The sequence below is a fragment of the Polyodon spathula genome, chromosome 19 (genome assembly GCF_017654505.1).
Source record: "Polyodon spathula isolate WHYD16114869_AA chromosome 19, ASM1765450v1, whole genome shotgun sequence".
In the NCBI taxonomy this organism is placed as follows: Eukaryota; Metazoa; Chordata; class Actinopteri; order Acipenseriformes; family Polyodontidae; genus Polyodon; species Polyodon spathula.
The window spans coordinates 30,602,310-30,630,133 of NC_054552.1; the positions used below are offsets into that span (position 1 = coordinate 30,602,310).

At 37.5% G+C, this 27,824-nt stretch overlaps 1 protein-coding gene across 1 annotated transcript in view; it reads right to left on the reverse strand.

Moving 5' to 3' along the window:
• Positions 1 to 27,741, reverse strand: part of efl1 (elongation factor like GTPase 1) — a 62,088-nt gene extending 34,347 nt beyond the window's left edge. The window contains exons 1-15 of the mRNA XM_041218696.1: positions 27,687 to 27,741; positions 26,444 to 26,544; positions 26,076 to 26,143; positions 25,129 to 25,213; positions 24,895 to 25,028; positions 24,030 to 24,167; positions 23,229 to 23,443; positions 21,901 to 22,024; positions 21,295 to 21,374; positions 20,342 to 20,478; positions 20,066 to 20,188; positions 18,869 to 18,968; positions 7,622 to 7,776; positions 6,503 to 6,672; positions 3,091 to 3,226 (exon numbers count right to left, since the gene is read on the reverse strand). Of these exons, the coding sequence (XP_041074630.1) occupies positions 3,091 to 3,226; positions 6,503 to 6,672; positions 7,622 to 7,776; positions 18,869 to 18,968; positions 20,066 to 20,188; positions 20,342 to 20,478; positions 21,295 to 21,374; positions 21,901 to 22,024; positions 23,229 to 23,443; positions 24,030 to 24,167; positions 24,895 to 25,028; positions 25,129 to 25,213; positions 26,076 to 26,143; positions 26,444 to 26,534 (1,756 nt within the window). The 5' untranslated portion in view covers positions 26,535 to 26,544; positions 27,687 to 27,741. The remainder of the gene's footprint in view (positions 1 to 3,090; positions 3,227 to 6,502; positions 6,673 to 7,621; positions 7,777 to 18,868; positions 18,969 to 20,065; positions 20,189 to 20,341; positions 20,479 to 21,294; positions 21,375 to 21,900; positions 22,025 to 23,228; positions 23,444 to 24,029; positions 24,168 to 24,894; positions 25,029 to 25,128; positions 25,214 to 26,075; positions 26,144 to 26,443; positions 26,545 to 27,686) is intronic.
• Positions 27,742 to 27,824: the final 83 nt, after the last annotated feature.

Consider the following 27,824-nt stretch of genomic DNA (forward strand, 5'->3'; position numbering starts at 1 on the left):
TTAATGCACAGTATACAGACAGTTTGCAGGAAGCAGAAACCAGATTTTCACCACATGGCACACATGTGTTGCATTTGTTTCGGTAATGTGGTGACTGCTACACTGTCTACTACAAAAGTCTACTTTTAATTTCTCTTCCAGTTCAGGTGAGGAGCCCACAATGCTTTGTCATGCACACACTTTTGTTCATTGTGTGGTCTGTTTAATCTCTGGACCACATCATGCAGGCATTAAAGACTTTTTAAAGGCTAACCATTCTATACGGGTAATGGCTCTTGATCTAATCAAGCCATAGCTGGACTATATGCTAATTCCCAACCTAAGTTTCACAATTCCCCACAATGCCTTGGGAGCTAAGAGCACATGACATCACTAAGTGCCAGTATTGTAACCCACACCACCATTTGCACACCATTTCTTTTTGACCGAAACGCACCCCTAACAATCTGACCTAAATGCTGATGCAAAGCTTTCAAAAGCTTCAATAAAGGTTTACTGATATGAGATCTCTGAGGGTGCTTCCTTCATATAAGCAATAGCACATTAATAGATAAATACATGCTGAATAGCACTAAACAACTCAAGAATGATGTACTGGTTTCACTTTAATAAATTAAGGTCTAATTTCTATAAATTAAGGTCAGCAGTAATTCGCTAAAATGCACAAACAAACACCAAAGAATTGGAATTCCAATAGAATTTAAACATTGTATCGTTGATATTTAATAAAGACTAAACAGTGTTGTTATAATAGGTACTAATGAGAAATGTGTGTGGACTACCAACCTGTCAGCTGTTTGTGTACAAAAAGGAAGTATTGCCATACTGCCTATATGTTTACTTACCAGCACTGAATAAATACATTAAATATATACTACATACATACATATAGGTAACAGTATGGGGCCTTCCAAACTCTACACCCACTATTAAGGTCCAAGTAGTTGTTTTCTCCTCCCCCATTTACCAAATTATTCTGATCTGCATGGAAACGTTTTTTTTTTTCTTCTTTTTTTCTGATGATTCTGCCCAATGCTTGAATTATTGGGATAGTCAGACTAAAGAATACTGTATATAACATCTGTAATTAGTTTTAAAAAGAGCACGGAAAAAACAACTGCTACATAAAGGATGTTGATTTTATGGTACTGTTTGCATGAACTGTGTGCTTTTGAGCAGATCTGTGTGCCTCTGACAGCAGTGGGTCACTCTACTGTAGGCGAGATGCTAGATCAACAGTGACTCGCAGTTGTTTATTACAAGAGTTGGATTTTAAGTCATGATCAAAAGTAAACTGTACAAGAAGTAAACTTTAAACGGTACCTACTGTCTGGTCTTGCAACGGTCTCTTCTTGTCTGTGGTCAGGCTGAACGCTATGAGCGTGAGCGCAACGTTAGTCAATGTGAAATCAGTTACAGACGCAGATACAGTAGCTGGTCTCCTGCGTAACTATGAAGTGCCAAAAAACTAACTGTGACACAGCCTTCTGTTTATTAACTGTAATAATGTCTTCTGCAATTTGTATCGGTAGTCTGTTTCTTCTGAATATTAAATAAACGATAATGTTTCTTTTTGTTTCTATAAATAACACGAAGTTAAACAGGCCTACCGCACAGCGGATGACCCAAGTGCAAACCAGCAGTGAAATAGATCATAGGCTTAATTTACTGTGTATGATCTGGATTTTCATTTTTCTGAAATGACTTCTGCAGGATGTAGAATATATTTGGTGAAATTCACCATTTATGCATGTTGTCTTGTACCTTCAGCAAGTCAAGATTTCAAAAAAAAAAAAAAACAGCACTGTTGTAATCTAAAGCAAGATCACATGTACACATTTTGCAGAGACAGCACATAAAGCTAATGAGTTACTCCTGAACATATTTCTAGTGCTATGACATTTTTACCAGTGCTGTGCACTTTACAGAACTTCCATCAATTTTAAGAAATATAATCTGCAGTGGTGATGAATAAGCATCCTATTCATCTTCATTTAGTTGTATCCAGTTGGTGCACAAAATGAACATCATATTGCCAATAAAGATTTTCCAAAGCAGTTTTGCAACGCTCCCTATATTTAAACATCTGGAAAACATTTGACATTTTTGTGATAGTACCAAATATCTGGCAACCCAATTAAAAACCCACGGGGAGGTGGGGGGAGGGGGGGAAGAGGGCACAGCTCTTAAAAGATGACACATATTTTTTTACAGCTTGTGTTTGTGTTGTGTATTGCATGCTCCGTTAATCAAGTAAGAATCAAGTGCACATTCACAGGTTAAACATTTTTAAATGACACTATTCTTATATGATCATACTGTGTAAATTAATTTCTTGCATGCTTGATTTTGCATAATACTGCCAAGTCTTGCACCAACAGCTAGTTTACCCCTTTACCCACAGAAAGAGGGGTCTGTTTTGTAATGCAACTAGTGTTTACTGGAAATACCAACTGTTTACTGTGGCAAATATATCCATGTGGGTTCAAAAACCACTGTCATCGCCAGATACCTGCACAGTTAAAAGCTGCCAGGAGGAGAAAGCTTAAAATCTATGCTGACAAATAAGCCTCTTGACAATTAAATGTGTGAAACTTCAAGATATGTACCCCCAGCACACAAAGCATGTTCAACTAAGAAGATTTGACAGTACTAACAAAAACATATCCCGGTAACATACAGCTGGGTCCAAACAGGACAGGCTATCCAAAGCAAAAAACAATCTTCAGTAAATCATACAAATGTATAAAATGTGCTGTTGAAAAGCAACTGCTGTGGAATGTTGAAATTCATAAAACAGACCAAAACAAGTTTTAAAATGCCACGTGCATGTGAGTATTAGCTACCAAGGTCTGTCATTTTTTTATTTATTTTTTTTGTCACGTAGCAACCTGCAACGGAAGCATTTGACAGCTTGCAAACCAGCATTCAAAAGACGGCTAAAAACAACTTCACTACCATTTCTAGGGGAGAATATACCGATAATATTACTTTATAGGGGGGTGCCTTTTTGTCCTTTAGAACACATTTTCAAAAGCCTTTGGCACAGATTTATCAAACATGTAGAAACAACTGTTCAGAAGGACGTACCGAGCACATTGCCTGAGGGCACATCTTGCAGCTGCTCCAGTTCTCTACCCATGAGCAGGTAGAGATCCTCCAGTGTACAGCAAGCCATGTGGGGTATTGATGGAAGATCATCTGCAGCAGAACAGCCCGCAGGCAACTGAGAGCAGGCAACAAACAAACAGCAACACATTAGTGAAGAGAGTTACCAACAACACACTGGCAAACTGCTAGAGAACTGCTGGTTGGTATGGAGAGTCTCCCTCTGAAATTTTTTTAAGACAGAAAAATGTTCAATTCAGAAAAATTAGCAATAAAGAGTTAGCAATACTTTATTTGTAGTTCCAGCATTTTTTTTAATCTACTTTTGCGATTTAATTTTTTATACTGTGCCTTTCACAGTGGACCAACATCACAAAGTGCTTCACACAGTAGGCTGTGAACTGTGCATTATATGCAGAGTCACTTACAACATGACATGATTTAACATCTCATCCACAGGATGGAGCACCAGGAGGTTAATTGACTTGCTCAGGGTCACACAGTGAGTCAGTCAGTGGCAGAGGTGGGATTTGAACCGGTGACCTTTTGGTTATAAGCCCTGGACTTTTACCACTGGACCAAACTGTCTCCTAATGTGGCAGAATAGGGGGGAAGGAAAAATATGTCGTCCAAGGAGGGAGCTGCAGGACTACAATCCCCAGAATGCCACGGGAGGGAGCCAAGATGGGGTTCACCTGTCTCCAGCTTGGAATCACTATCATCTGCCTGCAATTAGCGGCCACGCATATAAATCAACAGAGGTGTTTGTTTGGGGCAGTCTCAAGTCTGTGTGAAACTAGGCTGTCACAGCAAAGAGTTAGAAAAAAAAAAAGGTATTGTGTGAATCTGTGTTTGTTTGTACTTTAGTGTTTGAATTTATTTTGGTGTTTTTAAACTAGTAAGCAGCTTAACTGTCTGGTTCTTTAGTTTCGGGCAGGGGTGCCCAATCCTGGTCCTGGAGGGCCAGTGTCCCTCCTGGTTTTTGTTCCAACGGTACACTAAATGGCTTTATTGGACCAATTAAGCTTCTAATAAGTGCTTGATTGGTCCAATTAACTAATTTAGGGGACAGTTGGAACAAAAGCCAGGAGGACACTGGCCCTCCAGGACCAGGATTGGGCACCCCTGGTCTAGGGTTTTGAAGAAAAATTTAGTTAGCGCTCTTGTATGAGCCAGGATTTTGTTTCTGTTTCATTTTTCTTTTATTATTGTAAATAATAAAAGTGCGCATATGCGCTAAAATCATCAATATTGTGTCTGGGTCTGTATTTTAAAGGGCAAAACGAACCCAAGCTGCAAGGCTCATTTACACTAAGCATTGCTGTTATAATTAAGAGATCTCTTAGGGTATCCTGTTCTCCATCACTTGGAGAAGATTGAAATCCATTCAGTGGCATTACAGGTATGCAACAGGGCCCTGGAGCAGGATTTATACCTTTGGTTTAGGATTTACAGGAAACCCAAAATCATCTTCATTATAAGATCACTGCTCACATTTTATAACATTATTTCTTCAAACCACCACCTCATCAACTAAATCAAAACAGACATATGTGGCTAGATATAGTGAAGCCTAAATATGATACACACCAATCAGCTGGTTTAAAAAAAAAATAAAATCTGCACAGAAACTTCAAACAAAAAATGACTAAAGGTTATGTCTGAGCACTGGGGAGATGCTGTGTGCTAGGACTTGATGCTAGACCTCATCCCTTGCTATATCTGCCAGAAATACTCCCCAAACCAGATGGAGACAGTTTTTTTGGGGGGGGGGGGGGGGGGGGGGAACAGCCTACTGTAACTGCCTTGTGTTCTGCCATCAGCAGACCTTTCAAAGTACTTTTTTTTCGTATCCCAAAAGCATTAAAGCTAATGGTTACAGAATAGTAGATAGCCCTACAGGGCTATTAAGATGAATGGCTCAATGTCTGTATGACACAGTAACATAAATGTAATATGTCTCTAAACTAGAAATAACATAATTTCATAACACTAACAGTCTGTCCTCGTCTGCAGTAATTTTGCTGTTTTAGCATTGCAAAATCTCTTTGATATTCCTGTCTCAATGGCACAGGCAGACAGGGAGTGTATATATGCTTTTGGGAAGAAAAAAGAAAATCTCTTTTTTTTTTCATTTTCCAAAAAGAGGTACCGACCATAATGCACTTTATATATGCATTTCTCTGCAGAGTTAAAAAACAGTTCATAGCAAAGACATATAAACCATGCATACTCTACTTGATGACGCTCGAGGAGACGAGGTTGGTCCCACACTTTTTCTTTTAAACTTGGTCACCAATAATTATGTGCATTAGATTCCTCTTACATTTTTTTTTTTTTAAACGTTTATTAAAACAAAACACGAAACAAGCACAACAGGTTTCGACACAGTGGGTCTTCATCAGGTGTTGCAGCGATTGTCAACTAGAAAACACAGCTGCAATGCGAAATAAAACTGTGGATTATGTGCTAACGAGACACTATAAAGGCACGAACCACGGTTCGATCTCAAGTTTGTGGGACTCGAAAAAGTCTCAGTCTCTAAGAGAGGTGGTATTACAATTTATCTGCTGATGAGGAGAGAGTATATAAGTGTGTTGTCAACACTTCTCCCAGATCTATATACGTGACGTGTTGTTGTCTTAGCTTTATCGATGACAAGAGTACCGATTATGCCATTCCTATAGTTCAGGGCTGACTGTGGAAACTAGCTGCATCAAAAACATGTTTTGCACATCCTTGAAAATCACTTAGGTCTGTGGCTTTACTTATTATCTGTGAGATCTTTAAACACTGTGTGCTTTTACCTGAGTGTGTCTGTGGCGGAAACAATGTAATCCCCCCCAGCTGTGAAGACTGCTGGTGTAAAAAAACACACACACTGATAGCATCTTCAGGACTTACTTCAGCTATATTCATTCCTTCATCTGAACAGTATAAAACAGGGCAAAAGTCACCTAAAGGCTTTTGTTTGTTAAGCAAAGCAGGTAGATGGATAGGATCCCATTGGGCTTTGGTAACTGAGCGCTTAGCAGTCATTATCTGGTTTATCTATGAAAGAATCTAGAACTTATTATTAAGCTGAGTAAACTTTACTTGACATGGGGACTGTATTGGCTTCCAGCACTCCATCACCAATACTCAGGAAGGCAGGGCAATGGGGCTGACAGAATCAAATAGATGATTTGTGTTGGGGGTAATACGGTACAGATTGTTTTTTCAACAGTTTGACTTGATTATATCCGATTGCTCAAATGATAAGCAAACCAGTCCTTTTTGTTTCTTATCTAAAATCATGATCCATTTCTATATTTTATTTTCCCTATTGTATGATTAAGTTGTTTTTTTGTTTTTTTTTTCAGGTTAAAAACATTTTTATTTTTATTTTGCTTACCTTATTTAAGACCACAGCCGGGTCATACTTTGGGCCCAAAACAAACATCCTTTGCCCTCTCCGCACTACTCCACTGTAAACTCTGGCAAAAGCAACAAAATGCTCCTTGTCTTCTTTCTCTGGTGTGCTGGCTTTCAGACTCATGGTCTCCATCTGCTTACTGAGTAGATCTGCAGTGTAAGGGAAGAGAATAAATCAACCCAAAATGGCCAAAGTCACCAGTATTCTACTAGCAAGCCTGCTTGGTTACATATATCGATGATGCTTATAAAACAAGCTGTTCATTCAATTTCAAAATTTCTACGTTCTGTTTTGTTAGTCGTTACAGACATGCTCCCCAATCCTTAGAGCTGCATTCACAAACCATTAGCATGTCGGGACATGCAGACAATGCAGTCCTTTGCATTCATCGTCACGCTAATGCTTTATCAACACAGCTCCTGGTGTCTCTGCACAGTGGGCCTAACACTTCCCTTGTCCAGCTGACTGAAGTTGTTTCTTCCTCCTCTTCCTGATGTAGTCGTTTCTGTGGGTCTGGTGGGGTTAATTTCTGTTTTTAAGGCTCATCAATCTGTCATGACTTTTAGAAACCCATTGTGGCCAAAGACATACCAAACAGATCCTTGTTTGGTTTCCTCATGTCATCGTAAGGGTCCCCATAGCTCAAACCTCAGCTTTATGTGATTCTAATTTTGTCCTCACCAACTACTTCCCATTCAACAGAACCTTCATTAACAACATATGGATAACCAAATTGCTATGTGATAGAAAAATATAAACTGTTTAGCTTTTAAAAAGGTCATAATCTGTATTTCAGTTTCACTGTAGAAGGTCCTATATCCTTGCATGAGTCACTGCTTCTTGTCTGTTGTGGTTATATAGCAGAACACTGGGCGAGTGTATTAACAATGCAAGAAAGTAGCAAAGCGAAGCAACAAAGTGTTTTTTTTTTTTTTTTAAATTCGTATCATAAAGCACATATACCCCTTCTTAAAAAGAATCTACTGCAGCATAACAATATTTTGTACAACATAAGAGACTGCAGGTTAAAAAACTAAAAACAAAACACCACCAGACAGCAAAATATATTTATGTTTGATGTGAAGACTGCATGCTTGCCTTTTCTGATCTCCCCAATGGATGCTGCAGCCTCAGCTGTATTGCCAGTAGCAGCTTGTTCAGGGTTATCTGGCCCTTGACTAGCTGCAAACTTCTCTGCATGCCTTTGCCTGGCCAGTTCCCTTCGCTGTGCGATTTCTTCTTGAGTTAAAGGCCTGCAAAATGTCCATATCAAACAGTTAGGTCTTAACACTTTCAATGCATTTTACCTTCTGGGAAAAAGGGACAAAGATCTATAGATGCAGCATCATGCAGCCTGACAATCTACTTCCACTAAGAATGATCTTCATGTTGTGTGCTTTACGGAAATGGTTTCTTTATGCATTTTTAAATGCAATGTATTCGATTTTAAATACATTTAAATAACCCTCACTCAGGAAACCAGTGATCAATAAAGTGTTACTACCTGACATTATAAACCTGGCAAATCGTCATGAAGCAAAAAATGTTGTTAAAGGACACATTTGTTTGTTAGCAATACAGTGTTACAAACTAAACCACCACTACAGTGACAGCAACAACAATAACAACAAAATCACTGATGCAAGAATCCATCGAATTGCAGCAGGTAATACTAGCTTGAACTGGAAACCCCTAATTCTCACCTACTTCTAACCTTAACAATAACATGTGCACATATATACAGAGGTGGCTATCAGATCCCAATTTCCTACCGTGTCAACAACAAAGACAATAGATATCCTTTCGCAAAACAGATTTTTCTGCACTAACAGACAAGTGTGGTGACACTCTGCACCAAAATGTCACAGGCTTGAATCCCAGCTTTGTACAGGGGTCACTGGGGTTAGTGGCTGCCTCCTAGGGAAACTACTCCAGAAGTTAACCCAGACCCTTCTCTTCAAACTCAGCAGCTTGTGTGTGAGCAGGACTGGTCTGACACTGAAGACAGGGAAGCCTTTAGCTATACAAATCCTTCTTCTTTCACCAGGCCTCAGACACCTGAATATATTGTTATATAGATTTTATTTTATATATACATTTTATATAGGGAAATTATATTACAGGTAGTTTAGTATACTTTATGAGTTCATCAACCTTTTATCAGACCATTTCAACAATGAAAAAAAAAGCATGTGTTACGAAGGTAATATGGCACATCACACTATGGCATGTTAACTAAAATGGGAAAATACAAAAGTGAAATATTCCAGCATGGAATTCCAGGGTTTAGACGACACAACAAGCTCACAAGTTCTAAGCCAAAACTGTCTTTGTTTTTCATGTACAAAGGTAAAACACTTTGCTTTTGTAACTACTGAAATTCATTTTTAATGCCATAACACTTTTGTTAATGAAACCATTAACCACTGCTACGAGAACTGCGCAATTCGTATTGAATGAATTTACACCTGGATTCCAAGACAGCTTCTGTCAACGTCTGCTCATCACGATCTGTCAGCCAGCTTATAGCCATTAGGAACCATGAAAGGGCCAGCTGACTCTGCCCAATACATGTTTGCACATGCCGTAGAACAGGCAGTGAATGATGCACTTTAATACACACACACAGAGCTTTGATTTTGCATTTACACTGAACAGAAATTAACCCTCAACATAATTTAAAAATCTAAGGAACACGTTGACTTCATTAGCTTAATAGATTTACATTTAACTGCCAGGGTTATACTGATAATATGGATCGTTGGTATGTAGGATACATCTTGATGGAGACACGAATGAGTTAGCCATTACCATAGAGATAGCTTGGAACACAGCACTCCAAACTGGGTGTTTTACATAGGCTACTTGCATTGTGTACTGTATACAAGAAGAGCCCAGGTTATTCTCCGGTTTTTGACAGCTAATTAAATACAGCATCTTACTTCCATGCTAGCAGTAAGTTACACGTCATATTGAGCAATTATTTCTGTAAGTTCCCTGTGTGCCAAATTTTGCATTACTTTGAGAGACGTGCATACCAATTTATTCATCGCCATGGTTTCAATGTTAACTTTTGGCATTATAAATGAAATGCACTTTTTAAAAAACACCAAAACACAATATAAAAAACACCAAAACACAAAACAGAGCAAGTGAAAATTAAATGAACACGGAAGTTATTACTTTCCGTTCTGCCTACATTTCATTGATAGATTTGCTTTGAAATATGTGCTAGATCTAGCCTCTGGCAACTAAAAGGTAGAAGCATTTCAAATCATCAAAACGTACACAGGATTAGTAATTCAATTAAATTCAATTAAAACCTGTGCTCAGATCACATGATTTGCTACTGTTAGTACTGTGGTTAATAGCAGATAGGAGTTTATAACGGACTTGCCTCTTCTGAAGAGCCACAATTGCTGTTAATATAAGAATGATGAATCTAAGGTTTTGGTTAAAATGTAATTTTTTTCTTACATTTTAGACAATATTTGTTTTTGTTTTATTGAACATTATCATATTATAATGTTACATCTCTCTCTCTCTCTCTCTCTCTCTCTCTCTCTCTCTCTCTCTCTCTCTCTCTCTCTCTCTCTCTCTCTCTCTCTCTCTCTCTATATATATATATATATATATATATATATATATATATATATATTTTTTTTTTTCACTTTGAAATTTTGAGGAGGCACTGCTTCCCTTGCCTCCTCTAAGGCGCCTCCACTGGTTGATAAGGCCTTAAAGACTGGACAGAACGTGCAGGGCTGCATACTGACTTGATTAATGGCCAAAAACAAATGAACAAAAAAGACTGCATGGGTACATACTGCACAGCTTGAGCTTATATAAGGTACGATAATATAAATTATTTGTTTATGTACAAAAACCAGTGTAAAAAAAGAAACACATGCTCTACAGTCAGAGCATCGACTTTGCTGTGATGCTAGACCCACTGCCTAGCAAGAGGAAAACCGCATCCTCCCTTGGAAACAGTGCATAACTAGCTTCTGGAAAACGCAACTAAGGATTAAAGATCTCTGACTGAGCCATTTCATTTTCATCAAGAAGCCAATAATAATAATAATAATAACAATAATAATAAGAAGTCATATAAACGTCCTTCTAAATTTTCTGAATCCCATTTTTACATCTCTTAATTATAAAAACAAATTCTACAATTACAACAGAACAGCAACACGATCCCCTGGTGGGGTCTTGACTTAGAAACAGTTAGAGCCTGTAAGTCGAAACTTGCTTCTTTAACTCCCATGACTAACTAAATTCCATTCATTTGCTTTGCTTTTTTAAATATTTTTATTTGCCTCCAGGACTCTCACAAGCAGTAAATTAAGTTAGAATTAGAAATCTACTTCACCAGAAGTTCCTGAGTTAAAAAAAAAAAAAAAAAAAAACACTGCTTCACGACCAAAGAGATCAACACCATTACTAGTACGTTATTTCCACAGCAGGCACCATCTATTTTCATCTGCAGTATCAATGGAAAAGATACAGAGTTCCAAACTAGCAAATTAAATGCAGATTTACCAAACCAATGTCATCAAAACAGAGCAGATTTAATATCTGATTACTAAATAAAAGAGCTGCTTAGATGATAGAAGACTATACAAGCATGTTCATTTTGCTCATCACGAACTTACAGAAAAACTGTTTTTACAGCTGATAGTAGTATATCATACATTTACTGTAACAAATCTCTTCTACACTGCAAATCAAAGGAAAACTGTTACTGGAACTGACACTTTTTATATGCATAAACATTTAGAACACTCAATAAAATCTGATTTATAAAGGAACATTTTGGGGAAAAGGTTATTAACAAAAAAGCAAGTCACTACTTAAATATAAAAGTTTCTCTGTATTGAAAGATCATGTCAAGCTGTGATTATAGTCAGTAATTCTGTGCTGCACTAACCGATTTTCGAATGTGCTGAACAGGCTATCGATTACTTCTTTTGATGTATTCAAATACATTTTGGAATAAGAGCTCTACCCCAGCAAGCTGAAGTGCGGTTAATTGCTTTTAATTGGGGTGACTTACCATTCTAGTTCAAGCAATCGAAAAGCAGGTGTTCCAGTGCTTTACTGATCTCACGTGGAACAAAGCTAAGGAGAGCTGGGTCTTTGTTAAGCATGGAAGGGTAGGTGTTTCTTCACACAACCCCTTTTTGAGATTCTCAGTTTAGGTTAAAGATTATTAATAAATACCTTGCCATAAATTGATGGATTACTAGTCATTGTAAAACAAAAGCAATCCATAGCCAGGTAATCCACAGGCAAGAAATAACTTGAATGAATTAATCAAAACTGGTTTTGCAATTGCGTGCCTAACCGAGAATATCTATTCTTGATTTTACTCTCCAGTACGGTATGCTGAGGCTTGCTACTATTTTACAATTGTTTAAAAAAACTGTAGAAAATGCAGCATATAAAAGTGTATTAGACAGACTTTTATAGCATACATTTGCGAGTAAAAACTCGGCGCACAATTGGCTGAGCACTGCCCGGGTAGGGGGGGCTTAGGTCGGCAGGGGAATGCACGGCTCACTGTGCATCCCCTGTGGCCGATAGGGCGCCTGTGGTTCTGCAGTGGAGCCGCCAAAACTGTGTTAATGCCATAACAGGTGTGGTGGCATCGCTGTGGATCCGCAGCGCGAAAAGTGCCGGATTGGCAGGAGAGCGTTTCGGAGGACGCCTGCTCCAGCCTCCGTTCCCAGAGTCAGCGGGGGGTTTGCGAGCGGTGAGCCAAGGATACAGATAATAATTGGGTGCAATAAATTGGGGAGAAAACCGTGGTAAAAAATTGGAGACGAATAAATGAAAAAAAAAAAAAAAAGGCAATCGCTTATCTTATGTTTTCAGTGTCAGTCTTTCTAAGAAACCAGATTTTCTAAGAAAATTGGAACATTCACAGCTGACTTTTGTACTGGCTGTGAGCTGAGAGAAACTACAGTATACCCCTTAAACAGCTCCAGAAATTACAGAGGGAATCAGAAATAGAAATATGCCACACAGGTCCCATGATTCAAGGTCTCTGGTTGACCGTTGGCTCATGGATAAAGGTATCTCACAGGCACTCATGAGCCAGGCTAGAAGATTTGCAGCTGTAAAATATATATATCCATATAAAACACGACTGTGTGTACCATGGCATTTCAAATTTACAGCTTGTCATTAATAAAATCAGCAGCATGACAGCATTTCTATTAAAAACACTAACAAGAAATACAACTGCTTCTTTCAGGTGTCCAAAGTTTTTATTTACTTTTTGTTTGATTAGCCACTCAGGCACCCATACTCTCATTCACAACTCTAGGTATGTATTATTTTATAACCGCTGCAAGTATGAGGTAAGTCTTTCCAAGTCTTAAAGAATTTTAAAAACCACAAAGTAGATCAAGAAATCTGTGCGGGAAAAAATGATACTAAAACTGTCTGCAAAAGGCTTACACTCTTTGTCTGACTACAGCGAAAAAGCACAAACCTGCACAAATTTTCCATTGAACTTTTCAAAGAGGTCTCTGGATTTCAATAATCAAATAGGGATTCTCACTTTTATCACATGGGTCGCCCTGCTAAGTGCATATTTTGACTCAATACACTTTGCTGCTAATCACAGCAATCAAGATCCCCATTTCCATGTTTGTTTTTTTGTTTTTCTATACAGTGGAACTTGGGATTCACACTAGCCCTGCACACAGCCCTGGATTTCTGAACTTCCCTTGTTTATATATATTATTGAAATGACCAGGTGCCAGGAGCTGCAAAATCAGGTTCCTGATAAGTCTGAACTGATTGCACCTTTCACAGCATGAATACATAAGTCAGACCCGAGTCTGTAGGGCTACTAACAGGAGTTGTTCGTGTAAGTAGTGAGGAATATGTTTTAACATGAAACTCTTGGCTCCTGATCATTTGAATAATATACTGTACTTAACTGAAAGCATTTCTAAAACCCAGGACTCGGTAGAGGGATAGTGCAAGTTCCAAACCAGAATTTGTTAAGTAACCCAATCCAACCAAAGAATATTAATAATATCTACAATAAATAACTAATTACAAAAAATGAACATCTATAATATTATAACATAAAGTGTTTATTTTACCACCATTACAAGGTGTTGGAAGACCATTCTGCCGCGCTGTGCTTTTTTTTTTTTTTTTTTTTTTTTTTCTAGTTGTATTTGCTAAATGTTGTTTCTGTTCCTAGTGGCACGGTTTGGAGAGATAACTAAATATAAGAAGCTTGACGATTCTGTTTTGTGCAGAAGGCATTTTCTGGTCAAATCAGTCTTAATGCCAGCACAAGCCCAAAGGATATGAAGGAACTGCACTGGAGTTACTGGAAAACAGAGCTTGTGGAATTAGAAGTTTCTGCTCTTTTTTTTTTTTGTCTCCAGCTTTTAATTGGGGGTGCGTTGCTCAGGACAAATTTCATCAATAGGAGAGAAGACACTAACAACTAAGATCAACATCCTTAAATCACACTATCAAACTTGAACAGCTTAGACTGTCATTTTCAACAGATACAATCTACTTTTGTCAAGAAAGTCATATTGCCATCTGGAGTATTTTAAAGTTCACCTAGTGAATAGCACTAGTGCATTACTGTGTACGCACTAACCCTTCCTGCTAAATGACATCATCTGCCAATCGGATTTGGTCATTTTAATGCACAGCCTTGCGTTCATTTTAGAACTAAGAAGCACACAGCAGTATCCACACAGCAACGATGACCTACATTGATCATTGCTATGGCAACAACACATAACAATAACATTCTTGTACAGTAGAGGCACCACCAAGTGACTCGTAACACCTTTGGATCTGAAGCCACATCATACACAAGGCAGAACACTTTCATATACTTAAAACAGAAGCAGAGAAGTGCTATGAAATACCACAGTGCAACTGAGATTGTATGTGTAATCGGACGGGTTTACATAAAGGAACACATGAGGTTATTATTATGCAAACAAGAAGAAAAAATAGTTTTCTAGAGCCCAGGGTATGAGCCTTTGTTAGTATTACTATTGTAAACATCAATCACTAGTTTCTGGCTTATTTAAAAAATGGACGCATATTCAATCGTAAACCTATTGAGGCAAAGGTAAAGCTGCCACACTTCATAAACAAACGAAGCTACCCACCAACTTAACCATCACTGCTATGGGTTTTCTTGACTGACTTTCAGTGACTTGTAACTCTATACTAAAAGCAGAGATAAATGCTACTTGTAACTTGCTCAATATAGTAGTTTTCGTTTCAAACAACTATGTGTACTAAACCATAATAAGACATGCATACATTTTTTTATGTAGCCCAATACCTTCACTCTTGACAAATATATATTTACTAAGCTGTTATAAAACACTCAGGCTACCTTCACAGATCTAGGAGAAAAACATCTTGGAATTAAAGACATACATATTTTAAAAAATAGCTTTTTGTGGGGTAGTAGTTCGAAACGCTACCTTAATATCCTTTTTGTCAAAAAACAAAAACATATTAATTGTTCTATTTATTTAGCATTCATGAACACAGCCAAGGAGAAACACAGGTCATCTACAGCACATACGTGTGTACTCTGGAATTCAGACCACACAATGTATGTGAAACAGAAGAATGTGGTTGATTTGGCAGTACAGCTAATGCAGCGCATCACTGCAATGTACATGACTGAACAGTCATCACAGCCATAAACAATGTTTTTTATTGTTTGTTTTTTGTTTTTAAGACTTTAATAAATCTAGTGTTTGTCTAGGATTCACAGTAGGGAGTCAATATTCTTTTCAAAAGCACCAGTTAACTGAGTCAATTACAAAATGTTCAGCATAAAAAAAAGCTAACAGAACAGGACTCCAGTTTTGTAATATATGATGCCAAACTGAGTTTTCATACCAACAGTAATAAAAATAAGTCCAGATTGATTCCCTTGTGATCTATAAAGTGCCCAAAGATAGAAGTCCCAACAAGGCCTACCGCTGTGAAACAGCAGCTTGCAGTCTCCAGTTCTTCAGCAGGTGGAATACGTCGTGGACACGCAGTTAAATATATGTTTGATCATCAGAACAGAAAGCTTCACTGTTTCTTATTAACCAAGATGATGCTGATATATCTTTCTAAAACTATGACACTCTCTCCCTCTACTTCTTAAGGCTTAGTTGCTTGAGAAGGGTTTGTCTTGTAAATCCTAAAGAAGAATAATGAGAGCTCACTCAAGGATGTACTTCTGTTTTAATCAACGCTGCCAGCCAAATGTAAAAGAATAGTAGAGGAGATGCCAACTGCAAGAGGACTGAACCATGCAATTATCAAACACTGGAACAGAACACTTACACTTGAGTTATTTGATATGTTGACTTGATTAACTAATATCTTTGCTGAGTGGATCCATGTGTCTAGCAGATATAATGTGGAAAAATCACAAACTACGGTACATTTAGTCATGCTTAACCTATAGGCAAGCCTGTAATTTACAACAGAAGCTGCACTCTGAATCAGCAAAATCACTAACTTTTTGTTTTCAGTAGTAACAGAATTACAGACTCTGACTTTGATCAATCTTAAAGCAGACTTTAGTGTAATACATAGGCAATTTTTTTGTTATTAGTTTTTTCTCCCCACTGGTAAATGACTACAGCAACAAAAAGTTGATTTAAATTGTTAAAAAACCGTGAAGAGCCAACGTGGCGAGCTTATATAGTTTCTGAGTTTGTAGTTTACAAAATCAATGAAACAAGTAGCTGCCTGTTAATTTCTCAAAGGTTACCACGATTTTTCTACCCTACTGGAATGTCGCATCACAGCTGCAAGAACTGGAGAACAGCAAGTGACCTCCGTTCCTGCTGTCAAGTCAATCTCCACTTTTAACCCCCAAGAACCTAACCAACAGATGCTACCAAGATACTGAACTAGAAAGTTTCCATGTTGACTCACAGGGTGCCCAGACAAACTAGCCCAGTGGAATTTCAACAGAACAAACATTTTTGAACATGTGAATATCTTTTCTTCAAATTCTTCTTCAGTGTATCTTTCTAGCAACTATCTGACCACATACCCAGGGCAAACCCTTCCAAAAATTATTCCTCAATCCTAATCAGTTCATACTACTTCATCCATGATCATTGAGATTATCTATGCTGTTTGTGGTAGAAATAACCCCTTTAAACCGGTTCCAAATAATAACAATAAAAAAGCACCCTACGTCATCAAAAACACTGGGCTCTTTGTTATCTGCACATGTAGAACAGACGTAAGGATTACAGCAATGCACTTAATAAACAAACAAAAAAAATCAGCAAAACTGTCTTTCAGCTTGTCTGCCATCACATGCTTTCAATAATAAAAGCACTGCAACCCAACTCTTTCAAGTCACAGTGCAGCTTTCATTTGATAATCATATTAGCATGTTTCATCACAAGCCACACAGCATTAAGAGCTAGTAACAAAGAAGCTTGTTGAGAGGCTTATTTGGAAAATAGCTTTAAGTTTGTTTAAAAAAAAAAAAAAAAAAAAATATATCTATATATATATATATATATATATATATATATATATATATATATATATATATATATATATACAGTGCTCAGTGTAGAATGCCATTCTTCAATGCCTTACTGCACTTTCAGAGAGGATAATCTGTTCTTTCGGTTTTATGTTTTTTTTATAGATTAATGTAAGAAACAAAGACAACTTTGCTTGGGAATGAGTCCATGAAGCCCACAGGAAATGGTGACTGCAGACAGGCATTCCATATATTGTACCTGAGGGACATGTTGTAAAGCATTATGGTTACATTCATCTTTTTAAATTTACTCCATAATGTCTATTGCTAAAAGCATCCACTTGGCAATGCATTATCAGTGCAAAGTGAAGGAAAGAATCTGGCTGCACCATTGAGAGCTCTACTGGTAAGTTTCACTGTTTTCTCCAGCAATTATAATAATAATTTAAAAGAAAATGCCCTCACACTTCATATACCCTCACAGAATGCCAGACTAAACACTGATTAATGAGTCAATACTCCAAAGGCCAGCGATAGTCAAGGAGAAAGCATTTCACATGAAAGTCTCCAGACAGAAGCTCAAACACGTCTGTAACTGTCTTCAGTAGCAGTCTCTTTCTTGATTAAGGCTTGCCAAGAGGACACCAAGTCCTGCCGGTTTACATAAGTACTGTCCTCATGCAGATAGCTCCATCTAGTGGTCATTTAGTGCATTTATTAACACCAGGACAACCACCTAATGACCTGTTGGGAACCATGCTTGCCTTACTGATAAGGGTGGCCAGGGTAAGCATTCAGGATTGGCCTGTAATTAAATAAAGGAAATGTGGTGGTCTCAGATCATATATTAAAACAACATGTATTTATGTATTGCTAAATAAAACTCACTTAGCTCAGAGGCCAAGGGAGAGTAGAGATTATGCAAGGTAATGATGTTTTAAAGAAGTTGACGGTTCTTCAGAGCACTATGGTTCCTGTCACTCAAAATGGGAATTAAACATGGTAACGTTACTGGTATGTTCCCAGCCAGCCAATTGTGACAATGCTATCGTTTATAGCTGTTTGTTTGTTCTTGTTTGGGTATCAGAGAATATGCTTTATTTTACACAAATTAAGGGAATGATGAATCTGATGTTCTTTGTGTGTCTCATTCAGTAGTACAAGGACATGTGCTTGTAAGGCTACAAGTGAAACAAATGTTTGACTGTATACTCAATCTACCCAGAACCATCACATCGGCAAAGCATCCAGAGTAAAATTCCTAACTGTCAGACCTGTTTCCTTTTAGAGCCGTCTTTAATTTCAGTTTCGGAAACAGCCTGCACTCAGCCAACACAACCAATCTAAAGTAAATTGGCTGAGCTCAGACAAACACGTTGCGCAGCGAGTCTACTGAACTGTATAAAACATGCCTATATTTCACTGCCAAGTGTGAATGGAGCATCACTGCCTGAACTCTGTCTGCCAGGACGGCATTCTATTCTGTTGTGCACTTTTCTTAATCTGAGTACAAAATGTCTGAAGAAAAGCATATTAGCTCCAATCCCAAATTTACCAACCAATCAGGATCCATATTAAAATGGGAACCTTGTGGCAATCAATGTTTTTTTTGCAGGGCAAATTTATACCTTCAAAGGAGCTAGTGAACTAATTGAAAGTTAAGTAACACAGCAGAAAAATGCAACTGATAATAACGTAGAACAAAAGAAAGGGTCTACAGTAATCATCAAAACGTGGCAGATCAAATGAAACTTCGAGCATATCAGGTGGCCTGTTACACATGATGGATTTAAAGACAAGAGAATCTCCTGGCTTACCTCTGTTTGTTTTGTGGCAGTGTCTTGGAATCAACAGCGAACATCTTGGAGACAAACACAATCACTGGAGCAGAATCATCACTCTTACATTCCATAAAAGCTGATCAAAAATAAATAAAAAGGACTGAAAGGGTTAAATTAATAGATAGATTACATTTCAGATTTTTACATCGAAACTGGGTGACCAGAGACACACCACACATACATAATAGCAGGTATGAACACTAAGATGATAACAGGAAAGAAAAGCAATCTGGTACACAAATATATCAGAATTACTTTAGTGAATGTCATACCTTTCAGATCAAGAATATTCAACTAATCTCAAATACTTAGATAAACATGGGACTATAAGTGCCCAATCTCATATGGGCTGCTGTTACAAACTTCAGAATTTACATGGAATAGTTTTATTACCAATGAGCTATAAAAACACTTTCATGTTGAGGCCAAGTCTTTTGAAATTTCCAGCATAAAGCACAAGCTGCCCTGACATGAATGTCATGTGACTGATATATTACCAACATGACTCTTTTTAACAGCAAGAGAATGAATCAAACCTGTGGCGCTATTCTGGCTGCATTATCTAAAACTCCTCATTATTAAGAGTTGAGCCAAAGCTAAGACTGCTCAGCCAGTTTGGCAGTTGTCTGGGTCTTAATCTCAGAACTTTCACAGAATACATTGAAAGTGGGCTACAATGAAAAGGCAATTGAATCTGTGTGCCAAAAATGTTCTGCGATCTGAAAAAAAGGACTTGCAAGTAAGATTCCATATCTGGAGGAAAAACCTACCGGCAGCCAAATTCTCTTTCTTCCAATTTTAATATGGAACAGCAGCGTTTTCCATCTGACAATCATCTTGAGTATAGCTTTTGCAGGTACCATAATACAATGCATTTACACAAAAGAATAGCAGGACAGCAAAAAAACATTCTAACAATGCTCTCTTATCCGCTGTGTAGCTTACAGCAGATTGAACAGGCAAGCTTTATTTAGTTCAGCATTACTGTCTGATTTCACATGTGTACAACAACGATTTCCAGCCACTACAGGAACACAGACTCAAAAAACAAATGGTAAAAGAAAAAAAGTAGTTTTCTGCTTGTGTGATAAATAGCCTGGTTGAAAATTGTGATTTCCTCTCTCTCTATAGCTTACTTTATAGCCCTTGTAAAAAGTAATGTAACTAACTCACCTCTCTTAAGATCCTGCGTTTGGTCTGGAAGGGAATCAAACCGCCTAGCTCCGACACACATTAGCTTCTCCACCCTCTCGGCTGATATATCTAAAGGACTAGGTAGCTTACTACACACCATAGCTGTGTCAAGTGTTAAGAAGTTTAAAAACCCAGTAATCATCATACATAAATACAGTACTATTGTTAGCATGGCATTATTCAATCAAAAGTAACATACAGCAGCTCTGCGTTTACATTACTAATTGGTGAGCTTCCTGGGAAAGCAAAGGATACTGAGCACAGCATGTGACAATGGAAGCCACTGACTACAGATAGCACTGAGGAGGACTTTAGGATCTGTATGCCGGAAGTCTCTTGCTGCAATTGTGAGTCCTAAGGAACTGACCATCTTTTCCACTTTATCCTTGTCCCTGGTTACAACAGAAATCACATATTAGAAACATAGAGCTGTGAGTCTTAACTTAAACTTACAAAACATTGTTGTCACAACAGAAATCCAGATTAGCGCGTACATACTTCTAAGTAGTTGGGGCATGCTTTGTTTGCAGCACCGTGGCTGTCTGTCAGCACACAGTCGTGTGTCTTATTTACGAGAATCGAGATGACATAATTTATATAAAACATCCAGGGAGGTCTACTTCATTTGGTCTTTGTTGTCTAAAAGAGTAAATAGCTTACAATTACATTATCAACTTCTGTTTCTGTTTCCTTGTTATGAATTTTGTAATTATTTGGAGCAGTTATTGTTGCAATAACTTAGATACTGTGTTTTTTTGTTTTTTTTCCTTACAGTTTGCACTACAGTGGCTGAGTTCAGACATAGCTGTTCAGTTCTCGTGTCTTAATCAAAGTAAGAGCCAGCGCCATCTAGTGAACAGATCCCAAGCATCAGTTTCCTTTTTTTTACTGCAATATACAGCTGTTCACTAGAACACGTTTCATCCACACAAAACTCAATGGAGCAAAAAACAACAAAAATACATATTAATAGAATTTAATTGATCTGCTATCCCTGCAGAAATGCTTAACTCACAACGCAGAGAGATCCAGTGCACCACAGAATTGATTTGGGATGCAGGAAGATGGACTCAAAATCTGGGAGCAGCTTTTCACCTCAGTACAGGATAAACATTAAAACAGAAAACTGAATGAAGGGTTTTTAACTTGTACTGAATAAGAAGCATCTCTTATAAGAAGCATTACTCTTTGAATAAGTAACACATTACCTTTTGATGACCACTGCTTCATATAAACTCCAAATATTCTCCAATACGAACTGAACAAAGAGAGGCTTTTTCCCTTTCAACTAAAACATAAATGAAAATACGGTCATACAAAATGAAACAGCAGCAACCATTACACATATAACAAATAAAACAAGGATGCTCTTCAGGGGTTGGCATTGTTTCAATGTGAGGCTTCTATGAAGAAGTTTCCTACAGTGCACATGCTGTTGTGTTTAAATGAGTTTTTCCTCACTATTCTGATGCGCAGCTGTTACGATGAATTGAAAGACTGAGGGTTGGAACACATTATTTTTGGGTTCTTTTGATAAACTGAAGGAGACCTTGCCTGTTACAAAACAGAATTTATATTTGCTTGAAAACTGGACAACTACCCTTTATGATTTTGCTCCAATTGTAACAGAACAACCTGGATGTTCCAACCCCTAACCATGTTCCTTATTTCTGCACAGAAATGAGCAACTTAATGCTGCTGGACCTACACCACAAAGCATAAAACATCACTGGGGAGACTGTCAGGCACCAATCTCCTATAATAGATAACAGACAGTGATAACAGTCACTTGGACAGGTGCAGTACATCATTACCTGAGCTCCCTTCATTATCTTCTTTGCCTTGGCACTGAGATAAAAATCTCCCCACAGTGTCTTGAGCAGCACTTCAGCCTTAATGCCCATTTTTTTACTATAAAGCTGGGCAAATTGTTGTACGCTGGAAAAAAAAAAAAAGAAGTCATTGGAAAAATTATTTTGTGGCATTCAAAAGTTCTGCGTATGGTTAACCCAAGTAACAAAATCTTAAGATATTGCAGCCATTGTATTTCCAGGGAAGATGCAACAGCCCTCTTCAAACACGCTATTTAAAAAACTTTGCTTGGCACATCAGAGCCCCTGTTTAAACATGGCCTGACCTGTTCTCTTTTCAGCCGAACAGGCATCTTTAATAGCACAGATCTGAGTGGTCTAGCCTTTTTAATGAGGTAATTCTGTAATTGTGCTACAAACGCAGAAGTGCTATTCAGGTAATTTCTGCACATTCTATACCGACCTCGTTTGAAGCACCTGGTGTAAACATCGAACACGACTTCTAGACAGACAGCAGTAAAGTGTAATCTGCATACTTTATAAATGACAGTCCAGATGCAAATTACCTGTGCACCCCCACCTGAGATGCATTAACATTTCCTACTGTATTGTCAGATAAAAGAGCAAACTGAAATCATGAGTTTTTTTAACATTCACATGCAAAAATGCATAAGAATTACTAAAAGCACTGAAGCCTTATTAAAATAAATTAAAGCTATTACAGTGCCTCACTACCTAATTTAACTTTTCACTATACTATATTTGCAGTAGCACAATGCAGCATTACATCTTTGCATCCCCTATAATCTTTAAAATCAAAGAATTCCTGACAGAAATCTCATAAAGTCAATAATTCTATTCATATTCACATTCTGTTAGGCTTTTGTAACAGCAAGGTGCAATATTGGGAAATGTGCAGGTTGTTAGCATTACAGAACAAAACCATTTTAAAGGAAGGCCCAATTCAGAAAAATACAGACCTTCATTTTATTTGATTTTGAGTATTTTATATTTACTTTTTTCAAAAAGGTGTAGGGTTTCATTTCAGAGTAAAATGCCTAGAGCAGAGACTCCACCTAGTGGACAGTATGTGTACTGCACGTGAAGCTATATTTATAAAGTGATTAAGCCTGTTCACCTCAACTATAGAAGTCTCAAATAATGCAGGTCACTAACAAACAGCATGATCTCCTAATATAAGTCAAACCTATCCTCCACCTCACGAGCAGTAAATATAGAAGACTCAAAATAAGTTTTATTGAGATTCTTTGCAACCTATTTTAATTAAAAGTCACACTAAGTTCTTTCAGGAATTAGATGAAGATCTTTACCTAAAACCCCAGCCATCTATTGCACTGGCAAAAACCACATTCCCCTGGTCAGGTGAAAAGTACAGATGTGAATCATCTGTCTCCTCCAGCCCTGCACTCCAGTCATAGACCTGCTCTCCACTGGTGTTGTCAAAACTCGCCTGGGAATCTGCATCCTTCTCGGCTCTCTCTTCTAAAACTTTGGAAGTAAAAAGAGACCCAGTGACTGCATTTACCTAAAAATAAAGCAACACAATTAATTATTAATTAAACCTCATCAGTCTATTTTCATTATACTACCCTTTTGCCTTCCATGAACAACTCAACTTTAAATATTTGGCTTTGGCTCAGGTTATATTTTATTGCAACAATTCCAGAAATTTTTGTAACCATTACAAAACAGAATAAATACCTTATTTTTGCCTGAAATACAACTGTAATTTTAAATGTTACAAAAACCTTTAAAAGCATGCTGTTTTCAGCCTGCTGTTTTCTCAAAACTTAACTGTGAATCTGAGTTTGTGACTCCAAAGTTTAAAATATTGTCCATTATGTTGGAATCAGCAATATAGTCCCAGTTTTGCCAGTATGTCTGCCTTTTCAACTAAGGGTGTCTCTCAAGCCTCTACTGCCCCATTATGATTTAGTCTAATTTGCTGGCTTTGGAAGAGTATGCATTGTCGCATAAGAAAAAGCAATGGGGGTGTTTTCACAAATTACCTTTCCCGGTAATTGTCAATCAGTTAAAAATGGACATCATGGGTTTTAATGATCACAACTTTCCATTTGAGATTGTGTGTTTTGAAAAAAAAATAATCATACCTGTTCCAAGATTTTTTGAAGGTGAGTGTAGATCTCTAGAGGAGTTAGTTTGAGTTCTAATATCAGTCTGTCTATTTTATTTATAATCAAGACTGGGTGGATGTTTTCCAGCCAAGCTTGTCTTAAAACTGCTTGTGTCTGAAAAGAAAAAGAAAGACAGAGATCCAGTACTGTAGGTGGACAGACCCACTGCATAACCAGCATTACTATAGGAGCACTCAGCATTTCTGATGGAAAGATATTTCGCATTTATGGTACACACGCATTCAAAATATTTCTGTTTAGGCATGCACTTAATTTCCATTTCAAAACCTTTGACATAACATTTCTAGTTCTTTTAGAAAACTATTTCAACACTTAGATTACTGACACGGAACACCCTACCTTCCTATGTTTATGGCCCCTATGTTTATGTTTGTATTATGCTGTGTTTATTCAAGGCTTTTGTTCTTTGTAATTAATCAAAAAATGAATTAAAAAACAAAATAAAAAATAGAAAATTGCAATTTTACATTCCAACGCAATTAGAGTTAATTACTCAATAGAAAACAACATCAAACTTTTTTGCACCCTTACCGGTACACACCCAATGCTCATTAACACACCCACTCTGTTGTTTTTACCATAGTATAGTAAAACAACAAAACAATAAACTAAATATTCCACATGTTACCAGGATCTGGCATGATTAACAAAAGCAATAGCAATCTTAGGAACTATTTCAATGTCACTGACAGGCATTTTCAATAGCTCATGACCAATATTAGTGTCTTACGGTTTCCCGAGGATACTAAAGCACCCCCTGCAGTGATCTAGCGAGACACACCTCAGAAAGTCACTGCTGATGACACACAAGCTCCCCTACCTGAGGACAGACTCCTTCGACCGCATCCACCACCACGATGGCCCCGTCGCACAGCCGCACTGCCGTCGACACCTCCGAAGAGAAGTCTACGTGGCCCGGAGAGTCTATCAGGTTGATGAGGTAGTCACTGCCATCTGTAAGCAAACCATCAATCGCAAGTCAACAACCACCTTCGGATTTGATTCTGTGTCTACCGTACCTCAGAGTTAATGAGAAACTTTTTCTCAGACTTACCACTTGTAAAATGCAGCGATATGGCACTGGACTTCATTGTAATTCCTCGTATCTGCTCATCTTCTCTGCTGTCCATATATCTCAACTGCAATAACCAAAAACACACAACATACTTCATGCAGCTTTAAAAGTGAAATAGAGCTCCTGCCATTGATTTCCTTTGTTTTTGGAAATATACATCTTTTAGTGGCACACAGTAATAGCTGTCTTTACTGGCTGTATTGCAAGCACAATGATATTTAATTACCATGCCTGGGGACACAGTGTGAAGGAAATTGCATCTTTTGTATGCATGTAAACAGATAATTCTGATATTTATTTCCATATACAAATAATCATAGCCACTTAAATTCATACTGATTGAATTATTAGTGCATATTATACATTACTAGGTGATTGAAGGTAGAGAAAACCCTTTGGCTCGCTGTAGTGACTGCATGAGAAACTGGGTTTCCATAATTTACTAATGATGTTCCTTCTCTTTTAAATAAGTCATGCCATCTTGCTTGGTATTTACCAGCAATCTTTTGTTAGGAGAATTTTGTATTGAAGATTGTATAGTGTTACATCATCTTGCATGAAAGAAACAGATTAGAGACAGAAACTTTATTTTATTTAATAATATTGTGAGTATAAAAGTATTATATAGCTGTCACCTTTCATGTGATCATAGGAAATGTGAGCACTTAGGCAAATTACAATCACTTACACAATATCTAATAATATAACAACTTTCAGTACTCTACTTTGATTACAAAGCTGACCAGACCATAAGGCTTATCAGGTTTAGTTTACCTACAACAATATGCATGAATGAACCAGACGTTCCACTTCAATTGCTGTACATTTCAATTAAACTTCTTCACTGGACTTGGCCTGCTGAAATGTTGCCTGTACTTGAACTCCATGCATTCATATAACATTATCATATTAAACGCATCACATACCTTTCCAGCCAACCGACTGGAAAAAATGCCACTGCTGGCGATAAGGCAATCTGCTAAAGTTGTTTTTCCTACAAAAGTAAAACAGAGGATTATTTGGTGTGTGGTGTGTTTAATGGTGTAATCTAGCTAAGCAAGACACACTATTGAACTCTCAAATAATTACATGTGTTGTTTTTCAAAGATTGTGAGTATCAAAGATGCGTATCATTGTTATTGTTGCAGAATAACTGGGTACATTTTATTTCTGTCTATTTTGATCTACCACCACTGGTTTATAATATTCTGACTGAAGTTATCCCACTCACTAATAAGACTCAGCCCCCAAGGTGCACAGCACTGTTCAGTTGTCACTGGTGCAGTGATCTTACCATGGTCCACGTGAGCTAAAATGCATATATTCCTGATGTTTGATGTATTTTTCTGTAGTGCAACGATTTTTTCCAAACTTGTGAGCCCCATGTTTGGTTGTCTGCAAAACATACATAAGAGTAGTACAAGATGAAACACAAAACACAAATGCAAAACGCTGCACAAGATGTTAACTATTTTAATAATTAGGAGTTCTGCTGCTTCACTACTGAGATGTAATCACTGGTCTATGCACGGCTTTAGCTTTCTGGTAGAATCCTGGTTGCTTCAGGGCACAGTTTGTGTTTCATGACTCCAGATCAATCATGTGACACAATGGCTTATATTCTACACTGTGGGCAAAAAGCAGACAAATGGCCAACTCATTAGTAAATGCCTGACGCAGGCAAGTAGAAAACCGCGCCCTGGCTATGACCTAAACTGTATTGGCTCTACCTATATTTGGAGCCAATATCTGAAAGTTAAACATCCCACGTGATTCTTCCAGAATAACAAAGCATAATGGAGACCATTTTTATTGTAAATATGGAATAGCATTATACATCCGGGACTCTATAAAACACTGATGTGTCACATCATATTTCCTTTTTATGCTTATGGGAACTAGACTCCAGCAAACAAGAACACAAAATACAATTGCAAATGCTCGTGTACAGTCGCTGATGCAGGTCTGTATCTCATCGTGTAATCTAGAGAAGGCCATGTAAAGGTACAGTAGAATTCAGTAACTTCCCCAAACCGATGAAATCAGGGAATAGGACCGATCACAGATTATAATAATACGATTATTATGATTAATAATTTATATATAATATATTTTAATTTTGGACCTGGAAAAGCAATCTAGACAGATCTGATAATATTAAAGATATCACACTTATACTATATATATATATAATATCGATGAGGGTCCTGATAATTTTGTACTGGTGTCAAATCTTGACGATGCTGGCTCATTATATTATAAAATATGATCAATATCTTGTCTTTTGGTGTACATTCTAATACAAGAACACAAAATACAATAATGCAAATGCTGTAGTACAGCTGATGCATTCTGTCTATCAAAATAATCTACCGTATTAATCCACGATGTACCGTACAAGAATGAGCAGACACTTATTGGCAGACTGACTCCAAAACCAATTACTTTTACTAAACTAAGAATAAAAACAAAACATGCTTCGCGGCCACTGAACTGACATTACACAAAAGACATACATTTCAAAAAATAAAACTCACGTTGCTTCTCACAATCCCGGAAATCGCAGATTTACGTTTTGCCTTTAACCTTTCACCCTATGACGCGTTGGTAAAAACCTTGCGTAGTTGCTAAGATGCTATAAAGTTGCTATGTGACGCTATGCTTCCCTAGTAACT